General features: G+C 42.5%; 1 protein-coding gene across 1 annotated transcript; it reads right to left on the bottom strand.

Annotated features, from left to right (window-relative positions):
• Positions 1 to 1130: 1130 nt before the first annotated feature.
• LOC126184295 (vitellogenin-2-like) lies at positions 1131 to 10343 on the bottom strand. The gene is made up of 19 exons (XM_049926673.1): positions 10313 to 10343; positions 8665 to 8810; positions 8251 to 8388; positions 7985 to 8137; positions 7654 to 7887; positions 6870 to 7564; positions 6457 to 6625; positions 5755 to 6356; positions 5443 to 5659; positions 5141 to 5357; positions 4738 to 4990; positions 4303 to 4600; positions 3872 to 4103; positions 3498 to 3791; positions 3235 to 3395; positions 2964 to 3110; positions 2405 to 2873; positions 2137 to 2318; positions 1131 to 1895 (listed from the first exon to the last, which is right to left on the bottom strand). Exons 1-19 carry the CDS (start codon positions 10341 to 10343, stop codon positions 1131 to 1133), a joined length of 5403 nt encoding a protein of 1800 aa, XP_049782630.1.
• Between the last annotated feature and the right edge of the window lie 8583 nt (positions 10344 to 18926).

The raw sequence follows: 18926 nt of genomic DNA, 5'->3' as shown, positions 1-18926 counted from the left end.
GATTAGGAAATGAAATACTAAAAGTAGTACATGACTTTTGCTACTTGAGTGGCAAAATAGCTGGTGATCGCCGAAGTAGAGAGGATACAAAATGTAGACTGACTGTAGCAGGGAAAGCATTCCTGAAAAGAGAGGAACTTGTTAACATCTAACATAAATTCAATGTTAAGGTGTCCTTTCTGAAGGTGTCTGCATGGAATGTAGCCTTGCGTGAAAGTGAAACGTGGACGATAAACAGTTCAGAAAAATAAGAATAGGAACTTTTGATATGTGGTGTTACAGAAGAATGATGAAGGTTAAATGGGTAGATCGAGTAACCAACGAGGGGAACTGTATCTAATTGAAGAAAAATAAAATCTATGGCTAAACATGACAAATAGAAGGAATCAGTTGATAGGATACAATGTGAGGTTTCAGGGAATCGTCGATTTGGTAGTGGAAGGCAGTATGGGGGAAAAAACTGTAGAGGGAGACCGAAGGATGACTACAGTAAGCAGTTTGAAATGGATGTAGGTTGCACTAGTTATTCGGAAACGAAGAGGCTCGCACAGGCTTGATTAGGGTGGAGAGCTGCATTAAATCAGTCTTAGGACTGCAACAATACCCTCCATCGCGCAGTGCAGTTACTTCAGCTTTTACTACAACGTATGCCACTGAATATTTCAATGAGGCGGATAATGAATGAATAAGCGATAAGTGTTCAATTTGTAATTTCTGAACTATTTGAAACTTTACAATTTATGAATCGTCAAATAATTTTAGTTTGATATATGTTACTTTAGTACAGAAATTGTTAGTTACAGCTTATGTGCCTTCACTCTATATTGTAATGGGTAATATATTGTATTATTTCAGGTGACTTGTGTCTGAATGATAACGGCGAATAGATCAAAAACTACAGAATTAATTTCTCTGTGAGCTTTACAGGGTAAGTAATTCAGTGCAGAAAAGTAAATTGCACTAATTCTGTTATTGCTCTCATTGAACTTGCCAAATACAAGATCGAAAGAGAGTGGAAGAGGAAAAAAATGAAATATGCTGTATCGTCTAAAGAGATTTTATTTGCACAGTTTTAGTACATATTGTTTTGGTCGAATAGTGCTTCTTCGTTAGCGTTTAACATGAGGCTGTTAATTTTCGTCACTATCGCTTTCTCCTGACTCCTCCAGACGTGTGCAGGCAGTTGCTACCGAAACCTCGATATTGGTATCGTCGCCTTCAATTGGTATGCTGTAGAGGTCAACGTGGCGTCCCCGTTGAGCTTGAGCGGCGACAGTTTCAACGGTCTCAGTTCTGGAGAAGCAGCGGAATGGAACCACCTTGTCGACGGTGTCTACTGCCTTGCATTCCCATTTGCACATCGGCAGACGCTTTCGGCTTATGCAGACTTTCTGACCCCGCAGCACAACCCTGTTCTGGAGTGTGACGCATGTTGCGTCAGCTAGTGGTTCGGGAGTAGTTTGATTTCCAGGAATGATCTTCTCCTCATAGCATTGCTTCGGTTGTGCTCTGCGAGGAGCTGCGCATTTGTCACCATACGTGTAGGCTTCGACGAACGCCGTGACGTTCCGCACAATGCAGTTGGCCGGAAGTTTGAAGTCCGTCTGTCGTTTGCCGTCGAAGGTACCGCAGAGACCGCGCACTGCTCGCCTGTAAATGTCGCTCGGTTGTAACAGTACACGCTGCTGGTCAAAGTAGATGATGAGATCCTGTATTTCCATCCTGACAGAGTCTGGGAGGGCGTAGGCCAGCACCAGCGGCTCTCCTTCCTTGTCGTTCAGTTGCGTCACCTCTGACTGAGAGACGGCAGCGGCCTGGCCGTTGGCTCTGAGCATGTACTTGCCCGACTGGTATGCTAGTGACACAACGTTGTCATCGACCAGCACTCTGACTTCCTGTAACAAACACGACACGGATTATAAATACATCACCGTTTATAGATAGAGGTGCAACCATCGAGTGAAAACAAAAGCGCAAAAGAGTAATCGTACACTTCCCGAAGAAACTTGAAGCTGAAATACTTCTGAAATCGACTAATTTTCTTTTTTGACTATTATTTCTCTCTCAAATTAAACACTAAATTAGACGCTAAGTGCCAGGATCAAATATCTGTAGATCAAGACGTTAACGACTTACCCTCTTGTCTGAGATTTGCCGAGCCATCACTGTGACGTTAGGTGACGGAACAAGTGGGGATGGTTTCACGTCGCGCTGACGAGCTGTGGCGAGCAGGATTCTCCAGCAGGGGCTCTTCCACTCGAACGGGTATGTTAGATTGTCGTAAGTCTTAATGTATGAAGAATCCACGCTGCAGGTTGCTACAAAGGAAACAGTATGTCATCTAATACTATTCATTCACTCAGCCTAAGAAAACATCGCATATTTTTATGATCTAGTATCTCACCGTTATACTGCCAGTTGGTGTAGTAGTTAGCCACGCGTTCTGCTCTGGGTAAGAGTGGATGGCTGACGATGGCTTTTGCTACGGGCATCACGAGGCGAACGTTGTCGTAGGCGGCGTCCAAGTATGCAGATGAGAAGGAGAAGTTGAGCGAGCGCATGTTGGGTGCGACTATAAGATTGGCATACAGTTTTCCAGGAACACCGGTACCATTTACGGCGTTTTGTGATCCATAAAGGAAATAAGCGTAATCCAGGTTGGAGTAAGCTCTGTAAATCGAATGCTTCAGTGCTTCCGGAATATTGTGATACTCGACCTCTAGGTCGTAATTGTTGAGCACACCAGCCTTAATTGTGGCGTTACGACATGCAGGCAGGACGTAGTTATCCTCCTTCATTTGAGATCTGCATTGCGCCACGAGTCTAGACTTCTGCAGGTATTGGTACATGCTTTGGCTTCTTCCAATATCAAGCTGAAAGTGGAAACAAATGCAAGAATAAGTGTCCACACCCCTATTGATTGGTCCCTACATTTTTCTAATAGTTGTGATTTATTAACTTACATTGGCCTGAACTGACATTCCTGACAAGCACGAGCCTTCTCCAGAATCTAGTCTGATAGATACAGACGAGTTTGGATTGGTCTTCAGAGCTTTCTCCAAGTTCATGAATGGAACGTTGGGGAACACGGATTGTGCCTCCACACAAACCTGCAAGTAAATTTATAGGGTACATCACTTTAAACAATATTTAAAACACTTATGGCAGTTGGTATAATATTCTAAACTATATTCAAAACGCTTATTGCTGTTCTTTGGCCAGTATTTTAAGTACCTGGTAAGGTGTGTTAGCCTGTGCTCCTTTAACTGACGCGAAACCGAGCAGTTGCGATTTGCTGGACACCGGACTGGAACTCCAGACGATTGCCAGCAGCGAAGAAGCGCCTTTGCCTTCCACAAAATTCACTCCAACCAACAGCGCCTTCGTGATGACACCTGAAATTATTGGAATGCGCTTTAGATCTAGAAAAGCGTGAATCAGACGTAATTCTATTGGTGAAGTCTTGAAATATTAAGTACTATTGGAATATAGCTTACTCTTCGCAATTCCTTGTTCCTTCAATCTCTGTACCAGTTCCTTATGTGATTCGTTGGGATTCACGTTACTCAGTGCGGCTCTGTTTTGACCGGAGGCTTGTCTCCTGTGCTTGCCTCTTCCCCAGAATATTGCTCCTCGTTTGGATCTGTAGTACTTCTCTTGGCTTGACTCAGCGCTCTCTGGTTCGTCAGACATCTCCTCCGACGCTACCCTGGACTCGGGCTGGTCTTCAGACTCCTGTGACTCTTCAGATTGCTCAGGTCGACGGCGTGATGAGGACGAAGGAAGTTCCTCTGTCAACAGAGTTGTGCTTTATAATACAGGTACCAACAAAGATAAGAAAAACAGCACTTGCAATTTCTTCTCTATTTACCGTAATAGTGGACACTGAGTTCCACGGCTTTGGAGATGGACTTTTCTGGCTCATAGTAAAGGCTGATGTTGCTGTAGTAGACCTGCTGCTCCGCATTGAAGAACAAGATAGCAGAAAGGGCATCGCGGTTTGCATATTTTTTGTATCTCTCGTACATGGCATCGTAATCCTTTTCCGAGTTGTACTCTACGGAATACACCATACCAGTTGATCTTCCGTACTGAGCCTTCCACTGCAGAAAAGTAGCGTTTGTCAGAGATTTACACTAAGAACACTCTCTTCTTGTTAACTAGAGCGTACAGCAAGTTGTGACAGAAATTCAAAATTCATTATTATCGACCACTTTACGTTTCGTATATAGAAAACATAGGTGTCGAGCTTTGCGCTCTGTAGTTTGAAGTACATAGCACCAACCATTACTGTTTACTTACCGAGCGCGGCTTGCGAGTGTGAACTATTTCAGTTTCTGGCGCCGCAAGAACAGCACGTTCCACGGGGGACATGCGGTAGATCGTTGTGTAAGGAACGCTGCTCATGTGTGACAGCTGGTACCTGTGGTTCTTGTCGATGGGCTGTAGTTTCACATATGTGCTATTGTCTTCGAGATCAACGTTGGCGAGAAGGCTTACTGGTACTTGATATTGCTGGTTCTGAACATATCCGGCAGAATAACTCTTGTCGAGAGGGAGGACAGTGAATAAAATGGATCCTGAGCTTCTTCTTGAGTATCTACAAGCAGAGAAATTGAAACTCACAATATAGCCCCACAACATCTTATTAGTTGCATAACGCATAAATTTTCATTAAATCACGTGTAATTTCGTTGAAGAGACACCAAGAAAATAACTTTCGTTATAAATACTTACACAGCCCTCACATCTGCAGTGATATTCCATACGGTCGGCCAGGCCAGGTGGCTCTTAGGAGCACTGTTGAGTTTTGGTGAAGTCTTCAGGCGCAGTTCTCCGCCAACTGAGTAGAGAACTGGAGTCTCGTATGCGATGGAGCTTGGGAATCCCAGAGCATTGGGGAAAAAGATCCTGACATCAACTGCGCTTACAATACTAGTGCAGTTAAAAGGCAGCCCATTCTGTAGCCTGTTGACATTGTTCCTGATACCTACAAACGAGAAAAAAAAGAAAAAGATTTATAAAAACTGGCCAGTGGTGACAGGAGACTAAACAGGGTCGTGTTGCTTTATGAGGTAGTAAATGAATAAAAAAGTAACCACTCTCGTTTAAAAAATATACTCGGCAAATACGTGCTTACCTTCCACCCATGAGTTAATTGTGTTGTTGTCAAAGGCAATTATAGACGGATGGGCCAGAACGTTTCCTGCTATTTGACCCTCAAGTTGTTCCCTCAAGTCAGATACGATGTTGATAACTGGATCCTTCGTTCGTTGATTCTCATTTTCATCTCCTTCTACAATGATGTATCTAAGCAGATGTTGTAGGGTCTTAATGCTGCTAACTGCGGCTTGTGCCTAGAACCAAAGTGAATAGAATGTATTGACTATACGTATTTATTAAAATGCAAAAGCGCTTCACGTGATTGAGATCTGAACTTACTTCTCCTGCAAGGTGCTCGAATCCTCCAATGTTCAGTTTCAGACCAGCGTACAGTGCATTAGGTATAAGTGTGTCCTTACTGCCGAGCTGGCTGTACTTCAGATCGTATGATAATGCCATCTCACGAATTAAGTAATCTTGTAAATGCTTGGCCGAGTACTGTACCGCGGTTTTATTTTGGCTCAGCATATTGACGGCTGCCATAGCACTTCTGGCTCTGTAAAATAGAAGAAATGGTTAATGAAGCGCCCCTTTTCATCATACGACGAGCTATGCCATTTTGACAGTATGTAGGAAGGTAACTTTACTCACAGTTCCTCATTTTCAGGGGTTGTCAGTCTGGCAGCACTCTGAATAGCTGTCTTGACAACAGAGACGACGTGAGGGCTGGGATCTTGCTTCGAAAACTGAGCCAGCCTCTGCAGGACACTTGCCGAAGGTTTGGAACCCATGATAAGCAAAACTGCAGTGCTGCGGATCTGGTGTGTTTCACCAGTGCTCTGGTAAATCTGGACCAAAACTGGTCTCACAATTTGGGGATAGAGTTCAGCAACCCTGTCGAGAGCCAGTACCATCAGAAGCCGTTGGAAGTTGGAGACCTGCTTCTCTCCCAGGATATACGGCAGTAGAGGTCTCAGGATGTATGGGTGTCCGATATTTCCCAGGGCTCTGGTGTATACTTGAATACCGACACTGTCAGCATTTTGAACAGCACGGTTGAGGAGGTTACCCAGGTACTTCACGTATGCTTGGAGCTCAGACTCGTTCGGACTGTCTAACTTGCCGTATAAGTGAACTGGGTAGAGATTGTGAGAACTGTCTCTGTCAACGATAGCGAGGCGCAGGAGGTTACCAAATCCCAGAAGAGCAGTTGCGTTCTCAGGACTATACTTCTCTGTGTTCTTCACTATCATCTGTAAAATGAACAGATGCACGATCATGTTACGAACGATAAATGACCTTAAATCACTCTACAGATTATGCTCAATGTCCTCACTACTCGGTGATACTTACGAAGAATTCCTTGAGGAATGCTTTGTTGGGGTACAGAGCACTGCGCGGAATATTTCCGATGGCGTTAGCGGCAAGGCGTCCTCGAAGCTTCTGCAGTTTGATCTGCTCGTTAATAGTTCTGATTGCTGGTCCAGTGCCCGACTGTGAAAGGGCATTGATGAAGACAACCCTGAAATAAACGAATGCAAATCGATTTATATTTAAGTAAAGTGTTTAGTTCATTGCAGTTGGATTGAGATGTTACTTTTATTATATACATATATATATATATATATATATATATGGCGGTGGCGTCAATACGTAACTTTAAAACATGTTGACATATTTGTACACCGGGAACAACCTATACTTAGAACAGTCTTGGAACATGTTTTATTGTAGAAACAAAAGTCGTGAATAACACTGAGACTTACCACTGGGTGTATTTTACAGACTGCGGGTAGCTGTGCGAATCTGCCGGGTACGGTGCATAAAGCTTGTTAGCTATTTGGCGCAGAGACGTTACGTCGTATTTCATCAGCTCTCTGTTGAGGATCTGGAATGAGGCTAGCGTGTCGCTTGATGGGATGCTGCTAGGCTCTTGAAGCTGACGAGCAATCTTCTCAACCAATTCAATGATAACGCTGATGTCTGGCTTGTCTTGAGGCTGCTCCATGTTGCTGAACGGTAGCAAAGGCGGTTGCAAAAGATCGGGCTCGGGAATTTCAAGATCCTCTTCGCTGCTGCTGCTGCTGCTGCTGTCGGATTCGTCGGCATTGTCCCAAACCGCACGCTTGAACTGTCTCCTAGGCCTGTAAGCCCGTTCCTCAGACTCTCCGCTAAGTTCGTCGCTGTAGCCTCTGCCCTGAGCATCGTCAGCGTGTTTCAGTGGAGACATCTCCTTGTACTCGTAAACAAGGTCGTCGTAGGTCACGGGGTCCGAGATTTGCGGAATGGGTTTGTCAGACTTAATCTTCCTCTGCAAAGTGATTTTCACCTGACTTCCGAGCATGCCCTTCTGTTGGTTGTATACCAGTGGGTTCAGTATGACTCTGTTCGTCGTTACCGACTTCTGGATTGTGTACTTCCGAATGGAACCACTGATAACGGCCTCTGTGTTCGACGAGCGCTGGAGGAAAGAAAATTCTTAAATAAGCATTCGACAGGATTCGTGTACAATGTTCACATTCAGTTGCCAAATAGAAATTCAGAACATACCGATATAGTTTGTCCTACGGAGTTTTCAATAGGCTCCCAGCGAGTCACAGTGTTCAAGCCCCAGGTGTAACCAGCTCGTTTCTCACATTTCGTGTAGTTCACTGCTTTAGATACGGAGTACAGTTTGCTGTCGTCCTCCCAGTTCTCGGGTTCGATGTCATTGTCGGACAGAGCAGCATATTTGGGATAGGGATCGTACACGTATGCCGTTTGACATTTGCCGGTAATGACGTCCTGGAAAATATAAAAATTTTTTGGAAAATATTAGGTGCTTACGAAATCAAATGATCCTACTCTCTGAAATCACTAACAGGTCAGTAAATATTCGCACCTCCATCGTCCAGTAGATATTACTGTCGCCGCCTGGGACGGGCCCACTGACTCTGTTGGAGCCCCGGACGTCCAACTGGAATACACTGGCCTGTCCCTTGACCCAGTTGACGAACCATAATGGCACTTGCTTACTAACAGTTAGGTTAGAAATCTGGAAGAAGTTAAATGAAGGTGTGGTTAGTTCAGGTGTGTAATCGGTGCGACATACTTCGTGTATCAAGCAGTCGCAGTTTTCATTACACTCATTTTGTATAACACACTTACAACTCCGTTTGTGTAGTTGAGGTAGAACACATTGGAGGGGAGTTTAAAACTCTGGAAAGATAACTGGCTCTCAGGAATGTCAGCGTCCCAGCCACCAGACAGATTTTGGTGAACCTCAGCCACGCGGAAATCATCCAGCTGGTGATATGAAACAGACATGCTTATGGTAAATATCTTTCTTAAATTTCATGTTGAAAATAAATTAGTAACAGACCATTCATACGTAGAATCCTGTAACTGTTTAAAAGTGTAGAGAAATCGTATAAAAATACCATACAAACTTACCACAAAAATATATTTTGCTGCAGAGAGATAATTTCTCTGTGATAATTTCGTTCAGAGAAAACTAACGTCCAACGTTGTTTCCTATCATTATTGTTTTGATAAATATTGAAATTAAAGTATTTATAATACCTGGAAGGCCACAGTTGACGAATTTATGAGCTGGACATGTAGGTTTCCTTCTATCTGTACACCTGAAAACTGGTTGGCGACTTCATGTAGAGCCGTAAGTGCCTTGGACTTCAATTCATACTGGTAGAGGTAGCCCTTGGACCACGCTGAAATGATACACATAATACGATTGATCTGAAGTTTCTGACAGTCGCACCAGCTATTAAGCGCGTGCCTGCTGCCAACAAAGTTTCCTTAAACATTATTTGTAGCATATCAAGTAGCCACGTTGAAAAAGAATAATGAACAGAATGTGATTCAGCTAATGCGAAGATAAATGTATGATAATCGTGTTTCCAGGCGTCACAAACCATGGTGGTTAAGCGAGCTGGTGTCAGATACCTGACGTACAAAGTCTCTCTTGTGCAAAATAAGCAATTTCGCTATCGGAAGAAACTGTGGAACTTAGTTACTTACCATCTGGTTCGGCAGCGGACACAGTTGCCCCAACTGTAAAAACAAGAAGAAACGCAGAATGAAGACAAATTCGTCCAATTTACCTGTATAAAAAACACAAATATACCGGACATATTATGATAAACTGAAAAAAAGAATAAGTTTGCAGAGTACTGATAACGTATTCAGAGTTGCTTTTAATGTTGATGTTGTATATGTATGGTCTTGGTAAACACAAAGTGTAAAACGTCCTGAAACACTAAATTTTGAGACGATATTCTTCTACCACGGACCTGTTGTAGCTAATCGTCGGATTGTTTCTGTCTGGCCGTCTACTACAGACATCTGTAAGGCTTCAGTTGAAGAATTTACAAGTAACGTAGAGCCAATTTGAGAAATGAATGTGCTGGGAGTTCCTTCAGAGAGTATTTATCCTTTACAGTTGAAAATTTATAGAAATCCCAGAATAACCTAACGTATTTTAAATGCACATCTTCTCAAATTCACATTCTCCAGTGTGTAATATAGTTCATTTTCGCATCATCTCACGGCTAGAGTTTCCCATAGTTATTAGTATTCAGCAGCATACAATAGTCACCTAATTGAATGAGAAACGTATTAAAACATCAAATAATAAGCTATTTAGTACATTTTACCTTCTAAAATACTAAACGCATTGTTTTAGTCCCCCGTAAAAAAATAGGAACATTAACTGCTTCCCGTCGTAGCTCTGTAATCGAGCATGATTGCTATTCATCTATAAGCTGAACCTGTTCTAAAGCTGTCGAGTAATACAGCTGGAAATACTCTTTTAACGTATTGTTTCGATGTTCCGAGGCACAACTGGAAATGAAATTAGTGAATTTATCGAATGTAAAGCGATATCTAGTGGGACTGTACACTTTCTTCAATTGACGTCACTTAATCATTTTCCCTGTACTTGTAGTTCTGTGTGTGAACACAGCAACGAGAATGCTTGGTGTTCTTACTATTACGATACCGGTACAAGCAAAGATCGTACGATAGTTAACTTTCGCAATAACTGGCAAAGTATGGATCGTACACGTTCTGAACTACGGAATACATTTTTCTTTGGCTCTCTAGCCTGACATTCAGATTTAAGATACTGGGAAGTATACATATGTGGAAAAAGTAATTTGCCACTTTGCAACAAATTAGAGTTAGACAGTCAAATGAGTACTACGGGACTTACCGAGGAGCCCCAAGAGGATCAGCGCCCACATGGCTGTGAGGACTGGGGAGCAGCTGGTACCGACTGGAGCGTGCGCCCAGCTTTTATAGCTGCTGCCAGCCCAGTCAGCGCGTCCCAGGTCGGCCGGGTCACGAATGGCGCGCTACGAACTACTGAATCCACAAGATGCTCCTGCTTGGCAACGCGCTCCTCCAGAAGCAAACCGATAACATGCAGAGGCGTTAACGCGCACGGAGACACATTTCGCGCCGTATGTATGATAATACAGTTTCATCTGGAAACCTTTTCTTTTTTCTTCCTCCTCAGGGGTACAGTCCCATTCGCAATAGAATTATCATTGTCAAACAAACTTAGGATGTATTAATGAATTCGTGTTAAGTTACAAGGGGAGGTCACGACGTTCTGATCACGGATTTGCTTCAGACTATGTACACTTTTAGTAGTCCTTTAGGACAACGCAATGTGCAAGTCGTAAGGCATACTACTTAGGCAACTTCGAGCAAATCGCAAGAGAAATTTTACGTGTCGGATATGTACCTGGGCGTAGCAGCTCTGAGCACAAAACGGCGGCGGTCAAGTGATACTCGGTGGTAATACGCTAAAAAAAGGTAAATAAAAATAAATAAATAAACTTTGTCTCATTGGTGTGCTTTGTACCTCTACTCCACGTTCCCTACGCTTTCCTTAGTTGCTGGGGGGAGGGAACGGGACACTCTGGCCAGGCCTCAGGTTACAAAATTGGTTCAAATGGCTCTGAGCGCTATGGGACTCAACGTCTGAGGTCATTAGTCCCCTAGAACTTAGAACTAGCTAAACCTAACTAACCTAAGGGCATCACACACATCCATGCCCGAGGCAGGATTCGAACCTGCGACCGTAGCGGTCTCGCGGTTCCAGACTGCTGCGCCTAGAACCGCACGGCCACTTCGGCCGGCCTCAGGTTGCAACCCCTGCCCACTTTGCCTCCACCCTTTCCCTTGGGTGCCAGGGAGATTCCATAAAAAATAAATAAATAAAGTGGTTAGTGTTCTTCCGCAGCTGGTGGATGGCTGGGTCGAGTCCCTCCCATCTTTTATTTTTGTTTTAATGTATGGCTCTGAGCACTATGGGACTTAACATTTGAGGTCATCAGTCCCCTAGAACTTAAAACTACTTAAACCTAACTAACCTAAGGACATCACACACATCTATGCCCAAGGCAGGATTCGAACCTGCGACCGTAGCGGTTGCGCGGTTCCAGACTGAAGCGCCTAGAACCGCTCGGCCACACCCTCCGAAGCTTTTAATGTATATTTTTTTCAACGTTGGTCGTATTATTTCAGATATATGACATTTGCAGGTTAACACAATAAAAAAATGGTTCAAATGGCTCTGAGCACTATGCGGCTCAACATGTTAGGTCATAAGTCCCCTAGAACTTAGAACTACTTAAACCTAACTAACCTAAGGACATCACACACACCCATGCCCGAGGCAGGATTCGAACCTGCGACCGTAGCAGTCCCGCGGTTCCGAACTGCAGCGCCAGAACCGCTAGACCACCGCGGCCGGCAACACAATAAAAAAAAGGGTGTATGTGCCTGAACTTTTCTTGAATTTCCAGTGGTATTTAGCCGTCTATTAATTTTAATTATTACAACAAATATTATACTTACAGTAATCGACAAGTAAACGACTCAAAGTAGAATGTATTCCTGAACTGTATATCTATCGTGAACTGCGGAATCACTTCTGCCTGCAATCGGGTAAGGTACCCAGAACTGCTTTGCACCTGGATGCTTCGACCTGCTGACATGGAGACGGGTCCCATTCGACAGTTAACTTGCTTAACGGTGAGACCTTGCTAATGTAGCAAGAACGAATAGTGCACGTGCGAATTTTTTAAAAATGACGAAATTTTCATTTTTGCCGCAAAAATGAAGGGGACTCCCGATTCTTCGACTACTGGGGATGATGAAATTCATGAAGATTCTGTGCGTAGCCTAATGCAGAGGGCAAACGTCAGTTAATAGATACATTCGTGCACTATGATAGTCTTCTATTATTGATACAGAATCATCAGCAACGATTTCTGCAGATGGAGTGGTGATTGCAGAAAACTTAATCGGTCTACCGCCGAAAGGTTAGGACAAAAGATACTTATTACTGACGAGGACCTCATTCATTCAGACGAAGTCGATGATGAAGGTCTATGCCGTGAAGCGGAAGCTTTTTCCGATGATGAGGATAATGAGCCAACCGAAAAGAAGGCAAAAGCCGGATACAATCCGATACAACACATCATGTGGTACTTACAAACTCAAAGTTCATGCAGATACACGTAGCTTTTCCAAAAATTCTTATACCTTTGAAATGTTAATTATGTGAAATCGGTATTGGAAAAAAATATGTATTATAACTGAGTGGAACTCGGTGCAACGATTCATAGCTTACTGTTAAACGCTAACCTCTCGACTGCCGTGAGACCGTACATAGAGCTACAACACGCAGGTACACATTCGACGCATAAAATTTCTTTTATGGTTTTCTCGAAATTGCGTATGTATTACTCTTTACTGCTTGGACATTATGTTCCCCTAGTGGACTATTAAAAGTGTACGAAGTTTGAAGTAAATTCGTGATCCGAAAGTCGTGCCCTCACCTCGTTAGAAAGAGGGGATAACTACTGTGTAGCGTGATTTAAACGTATAATGACAGTTATTGTTCGGGTGGGGTAGCATTTAGAACTGATAATATGAACGGTTTCGATCAGTATCTTCGGACACCAGCAGTTCAATTCATAGATACGTTACGAATGTAAGTTGTCGAATCTTTACCCCTATGTAGCTCGAAAGGAGCGTTACACTACGAGGTCTTGCGTGGACGAAAGCTGCATGAAAATACGCCACGAGTCTTAAGCGCAGTAGGGACTCATAAATATTATAAAAGTAAATCAGCTGGCTCTGCGTCACAGGCATTAGTTATAGCTTTGTGAAAAAATTAAGTTTGTCTGTGGTATCATCATCGTCATCATCACTTCCGTCATTCTTATTAGTGTAGTGCGTTATGCAACTGGAGTAATTTTAATTACTCTATCAACGTTTCGGATGATATTTCAATCATGGGTCACATATTTCGACAGTTGTTGATAGTCTTTTAACAAATCGTGTGTGTTAGGATTGCCCAGACACGACTACCTTTCTTAAAAATTTCTTTTTCAACATAGTCTTCTGGCCACCTTATTTATTATTACAGACCATCCACTTTAGAACCACTGTGTTCGTGCCGCCATGACATTACAAAATTTTAAAGCATTCTCAGTCGATAATAATCTTATATTGCACTATTTCAATATAATCGTTTCAGTTTTCACACAGCATAAAAACATACAGAGCATTTTTCATTTTTTTCGGGTCCCTATCTCCAGTACCCATCAAGCCATGAATGTGGGTTCTGTACATTATTACCGATAGCATTCTATCACTTATCCATAATATCGTGCCCCACTGATTTCCAAACTTCTCTTCTTCGTCGTTTATGGTCGAAAATTTATATATTCTATATATATTCTATATATATTTATATATATTTATATATTCTACCAAGAGAGATGGTATAGTGATTAAGGTACAGTACTAACATTCGGGACGGGTGTATTTCAGATCCTGTGTGTTTTACCATGGTTTCCATAAACCACTGTAGACAAATACAGAGAAAGTTCGTTCGAAAGAGCTGCAGACAAATTCCCGCTACATGCGTGTCCAATTCGAGCTAGCCTTTTATGTCTAATGACTCTGTTGTTATCTGGACGTTTGAACCTATTATTCTTTCTTTTTCCTTCCACACGTATCCTTTTAGCTTTCCTTATATACCTTAGTTCGGTTACGTGATCTTCATGGTCATCTTCATAGTACCATCCTCAATAACATGTAATAAATAAATGATCCTACAATTTTCTCGCAGCGTATCCACTTATAACATCTTTAGGTTCTGTTTTATAGTTCACACTCCTGCATTACGCAGAATATTTAACAGGAGAATGAAGCGCACACAAACTTCAGAGACTGCAGACATCGCAATTCATCTTCCATATCAAAAGACAAAATAAGACAAATACGCATATCGGATGCCACACTCATGTACATAGGCGCGTGTGGAACATTGGACAAAAATTTAGTAATGCCTGAAACGAAGCACCAGGCAAGCGAGTACAGTCTTAGAGGCACCAGATTCGCATTCAGAAGGAACATGAGGTTTTCGTGGTGTTCCTAACTCGATGAGCGTGAATTTTTACGTAGTTCCTTTCATAAGATCACACTTGATCCCGCGTCCGGCCATCCTGATTTAGGTTTTCCGTGATTTCCCTAAATCGCTGCAGGCAAATGCCGGGGTGGTTTCTTTGAAAGGGCACAGCCGACGTCCTTCCCTGTCCTTCCCTAATCTGATGAGACCGATGACCTCGCTGTCTGGTCTCTTCCCTCAAAACAACCCAATCGCACTTGATTTCGTGTCCCATCCTCGTCCAGCCCGAGCTTGAACTCTTTCACTAACGGCTTCGTCGACGACGGGACGTTAATCCCTTACGTTTGTTTTTGGAAACGAAGTGTACGAAACGATAGATCTTTAAACATGTAATGGATAAGAACAGAAATACAGAGACACTATGCATAGACGCATAACGCATCTCAAGTGTCGGATGATACTTTTATTAGGTCTAAAGCTTATCTTCCGCAGTTTTGCAATAGATGGCAGTGGTAGCAAGTAGTGGTGTGGGTGGTAGGTCGTAAGAGTCATACAATAAGCTTAGGCATTTGTAAACATAACGCCATCAAAATATTAGTCGAGTTGTGATTGCATCATAAAGTTATTCTCGATTGTTTATGTCAATTTACGAGCCCAATTCTCACCATTTATAGGAAGTTTTTTAATTCTCTGCTTTAACGTGAAGAAATCTGCGGACGAGGCTCATAAAATGCTCGGTAAAACCTATGATGAGGCACCTATTAGTGAAAGAACGCACAGAAACTGGTTTCCGCGCTTCAAAAACGGTGATTTTGACGTCTAAGATCGGCATGGCGGTGGAAGAAAGTAGGTTCCCAAAGCTACTGAAACCGACGAAAACAATCACAGGAGATCATTATCGAAAGCAGCTGATGCGTTTGAGCAGAGCACTGAAAGAGAAACGGCCACAATACAGCGGTAGAAACGGAAAGATGATTTTGCAGCGTGATAATACTCTACCCCATGTAGCAGAATCGGTCTAAGCATACTTGGGAACGCACCCGCTGTATTGTCCAGAAATTGCTCCCTCTGACTACGTACTTTTTATATCAATGGCATACGGCTTGGTTGACTAGCACTTCCGGTCATATGAACAACTGCAATGATCGATTCCTTGACCTCCTCGAAAGACGCCCACTTCTTCCGCTACGGGATTCGAATGATGTCCCTAACATCACTACGATGGTCAGTACTTTGAATCGTAAATTCTTGGTATGTTTTTCACAATAAAACCTCGAACTTAGAAAAAAAACGGCAGAAGCAAATTTATAGACCTAATATTACGTACTTGATTCAATCAGTAAAAATTTCAGAAATACTGAGTGACATATTCTGAAAAGAACATAGCGAATTTTTCAAGCAGTTTTTATACCCATGTTTAAATATCAACCACTGGTCATCAGTATAACACAACAGATTCTGTTTCTTTCAGAATCAATTGCAAAAAATTCAAATGACATAGAAACATGCACAGATATGAATATTCAGATTCTAAGTCTATCATCGCAGGTCGTCCCACCTAATTCTCACGTCGGTAACAGTTATGTTAATTATCATATGAAAAGGAAGTGTTTTAGACAAACTTTATTTCGTTCTAAAAGCCCTATCTGGTTACGCTACCAAACTAGCTGATCTGTATAAGAAATCTTAGTAACATAATCTTTTGTAGATCTGACAAGAAATAACCGTGCAAGAATACATTAAAGACGAGGATTTTTGTGCTGCTGTAGCGCCGTTTGGACGGCGCATCACATGACGCGTCGCTTCCCTCGGCGCCTCTAGTGTTCGTGGACAGTGACTTAAACTTCACAATCCTCGTTTTCTTGTTTTAGATCTTATATTTCTCGCCACAGATCTGATGACGTGGTTCTCCCGAAACCCGTCATAACTTGATGAATAAGACTATTTTGGCGATCAGGACAAGGTATCCGAAATTGTACTGAACGCTTTCTCAGAAAAATATTTTGAACAACTAGTTCATGAGCCCACTCGATGTGTAAATGGTTGCGAAAGCATACTTGACCTCTTAACAAGAAATAATCCTGGACAAATAGTGATATCGTGACGAATACAGGGATTAGCGACTACAAAGCAGTAGCTGCTAGGATGAATACAGTAACTCCTACAACCATAAAAAAGAAACGCAATGTATATCCATTTAAAAAACTGAAAAAAATGTTCTTAACACCTTTTTAAGAGACAGTTTGCACTCCTTCCGATTTGATCGTAAAAGCGTAGAAAAATTGTGGAATGATTCCAAAGACATAGTATCGACAGAAATTGAGAGATATATACCACATAAATTAGTAAGTGATGGTACTGATCCCCCATGGTACAAAAAACGGGTCAGATCACTCTTGCAGAAGCAGCCAAAAAAGCATGCCAAATTTAAAAGAACGCAAAATCCCCAAGACTGCCAAAGTTTTGCAGAAGTTCGAAAGATTGCGCGTACTTCAATGTGAGATGCTTTCAGTAATTTCCACAACGAAACTCTGTCTCGAAATCTGGCAGAAAACCCGAAGAGATTCTGGTAATACATGAAGCACACCAGTGGCAAGACGCAATCAATACCTTCACTGCGCGATAACAACGGTGAAGTCACTGATGACAATGCCACTAAAGCAGAGTTATTAAACACGATTTTCCGAAACTCCTTCACCAAAGAAGACGAAGTAAATATTCCTGAATTCCAATCAAGAACAACTGCCAAGATGAGAAACATAAACAGTGATGTCCTCGGTGTCGCAAAGCAGCTTAAATCACTTAATAAATCAAGGCTTCCAGTAAGGTTCCTCTCAGAGTACGCTGATAAAATAGCTCCATATTTAGCAATTATATACAACCGCTCGCTCACAGAAAGATCCGCACCTAAAGACTGGAAAATTGCTCAAGTCACACCAATACTCAAAAAGGCAAATAGGAGTAATCCGTTGAATTACAGATCCATATCACTAACATCGATTTGCAGTAGGGTTTTGGAACATATACTGTATTCGAACATTATGAAGTACCTCGAAGAAAACGATTTATTGACACGTAGTCAGCGCAGATTCAGAAAATATCGTTCTTGCGAAACACAACTAGCTCTTTATACTCGTGAAGTAATGAGTGCTATCGACAGGGGATGTCAAATTGGTTCCGTATTTTTAGATTTCCAGAAGGCTTTCGACACTGTTCCTCACAAGCGACTTCTAACCAAACTGCGTGCCTATGGAATATCCCCTCAGTTGTGCCACTGGATTCGTGATTTCCTGTCAGAAACGTCACAGTTCGTAGTAATAGACGGAAAGTCATAGAATAAAACAGAAATAATATCCAGCGTTCCCCAAGGAAGTGTATAGGCCCTCTATTGTTCCTCATCTATATTAACGACATAGGTGACAATCTCAGTAACCGTCTTAGATTGTTTGCAGATGATGCTGTCATTTATCGTCCTGTAAAGTCACCAGACGACCAAAACTAATTGCAAAATGATTTAGATAAGATATCTGTATGATGCGAAAAGTGGCAATTGACCCTGAATAAAGAGAAGTGTGAAGTCATTCACATGAGTACTAAAAGAAATCCGCTAAACTTCGATTACGCGATAAGTCACACAACGCTGAAGGCTGTAAATTCAACTAAATACTTCGGGATTATAATTACAAATACCCTAAATTGGGACGATCACATAGATAATGTTGTGGGTAAAGCCAACCAAAGACTGCGATTCACTGGCAGAACACTTAGAAGGTGCAACATGTCTACTAAAGAGACTGCTTACACCACGCATGTCCGCCCTATTCTGGAGTACTGCTGTGCAGTGTGGGATCCGCATCAGATGGGACTGACGGATGACATAGAAAAAGTACAAAGAAGGGCAGCTCGTTTCCTATTATCGCGAAGTAGGGGAGATAGTCCCACAGACATGATACGTGAATTGGAGTGGCAACCATTAAAACAAAGGCGTTTTAGGTTGTGACGGGATCTTCTCATGAAATTTCAATCACCGGTTTTCTCCTTCGATTGCGAAAACATTCTGTTCGCACCCACCTACGTAGGTAGAAATGATCATCACGATAAAATAAGGTAAATCAGGGCTTGCACGGAAAAATTTAAGTGCTCGTTTTTCCCGCGCGCCGTTCGAGAGGAGTGGTAGAGAGGCAGCTTGAAAGTGGTTCATTGAAGCCTCTACCAGGCAGTTTATTGTGAATAGCAGAGAAATCACGTAGACGTAGACGTATTACCATTTAAACTTCTAGGCGGAGCGCTATTCTAACGGTACATTATATTTACAGTGTACCGTTGAAGAAGGGGATGCAGCCGGCCGCAGTGGCCGTGCGGTTCTAGGCGCTACAGTCTGGAGCCGAGCGAC

This window comes from Schistocerca cancellata, chromosome 4, assembly GCF_023864275.1.
Source record: "Schistocerca cancellata isolate TAMUIC-IGC-003103 chromosome 4, iqSchCanc2.1, whole genome shotgun sequence".
In the NCBI taxonomy this organism is placed as follows: domain Eukaryota; kingdom Metazoa; phylum Arthropoda; class Insecta; order Orthoptera; family Acrididae; genus Schistocerca; species Schistocerca cancellata.
This window is presented reverse-complemented; position numbering and strand designations above follow the sequence as displayed.

What these genes read in the sequence shown, in the direction of transcription:
- LOC126184295 (XM_049926673.1), bottom strand. Translation starts at nt 10,343, where the DNA reads ATGTGGGCGCTGATCCTCTTGGGGCTCCTCG. An exon ending in ATATCTACTGGACGATGGAG is followed by an intron (nt 7,888 to 7,984) that starts GTGCGAATATTT and finishes TATATTTTCCAG; the next exon opens with GACGTCATTACCGGCAAATG. An exon ending in TCGAGCACCTTGCAGGAGAA is followed by an intron (nt 5,358 to 5,442) that starts GTAAGTTCAGAT and finishes CTTTGGTTCTAG; the next exon opens with GCACAAGCCGCAGTTAGCAG.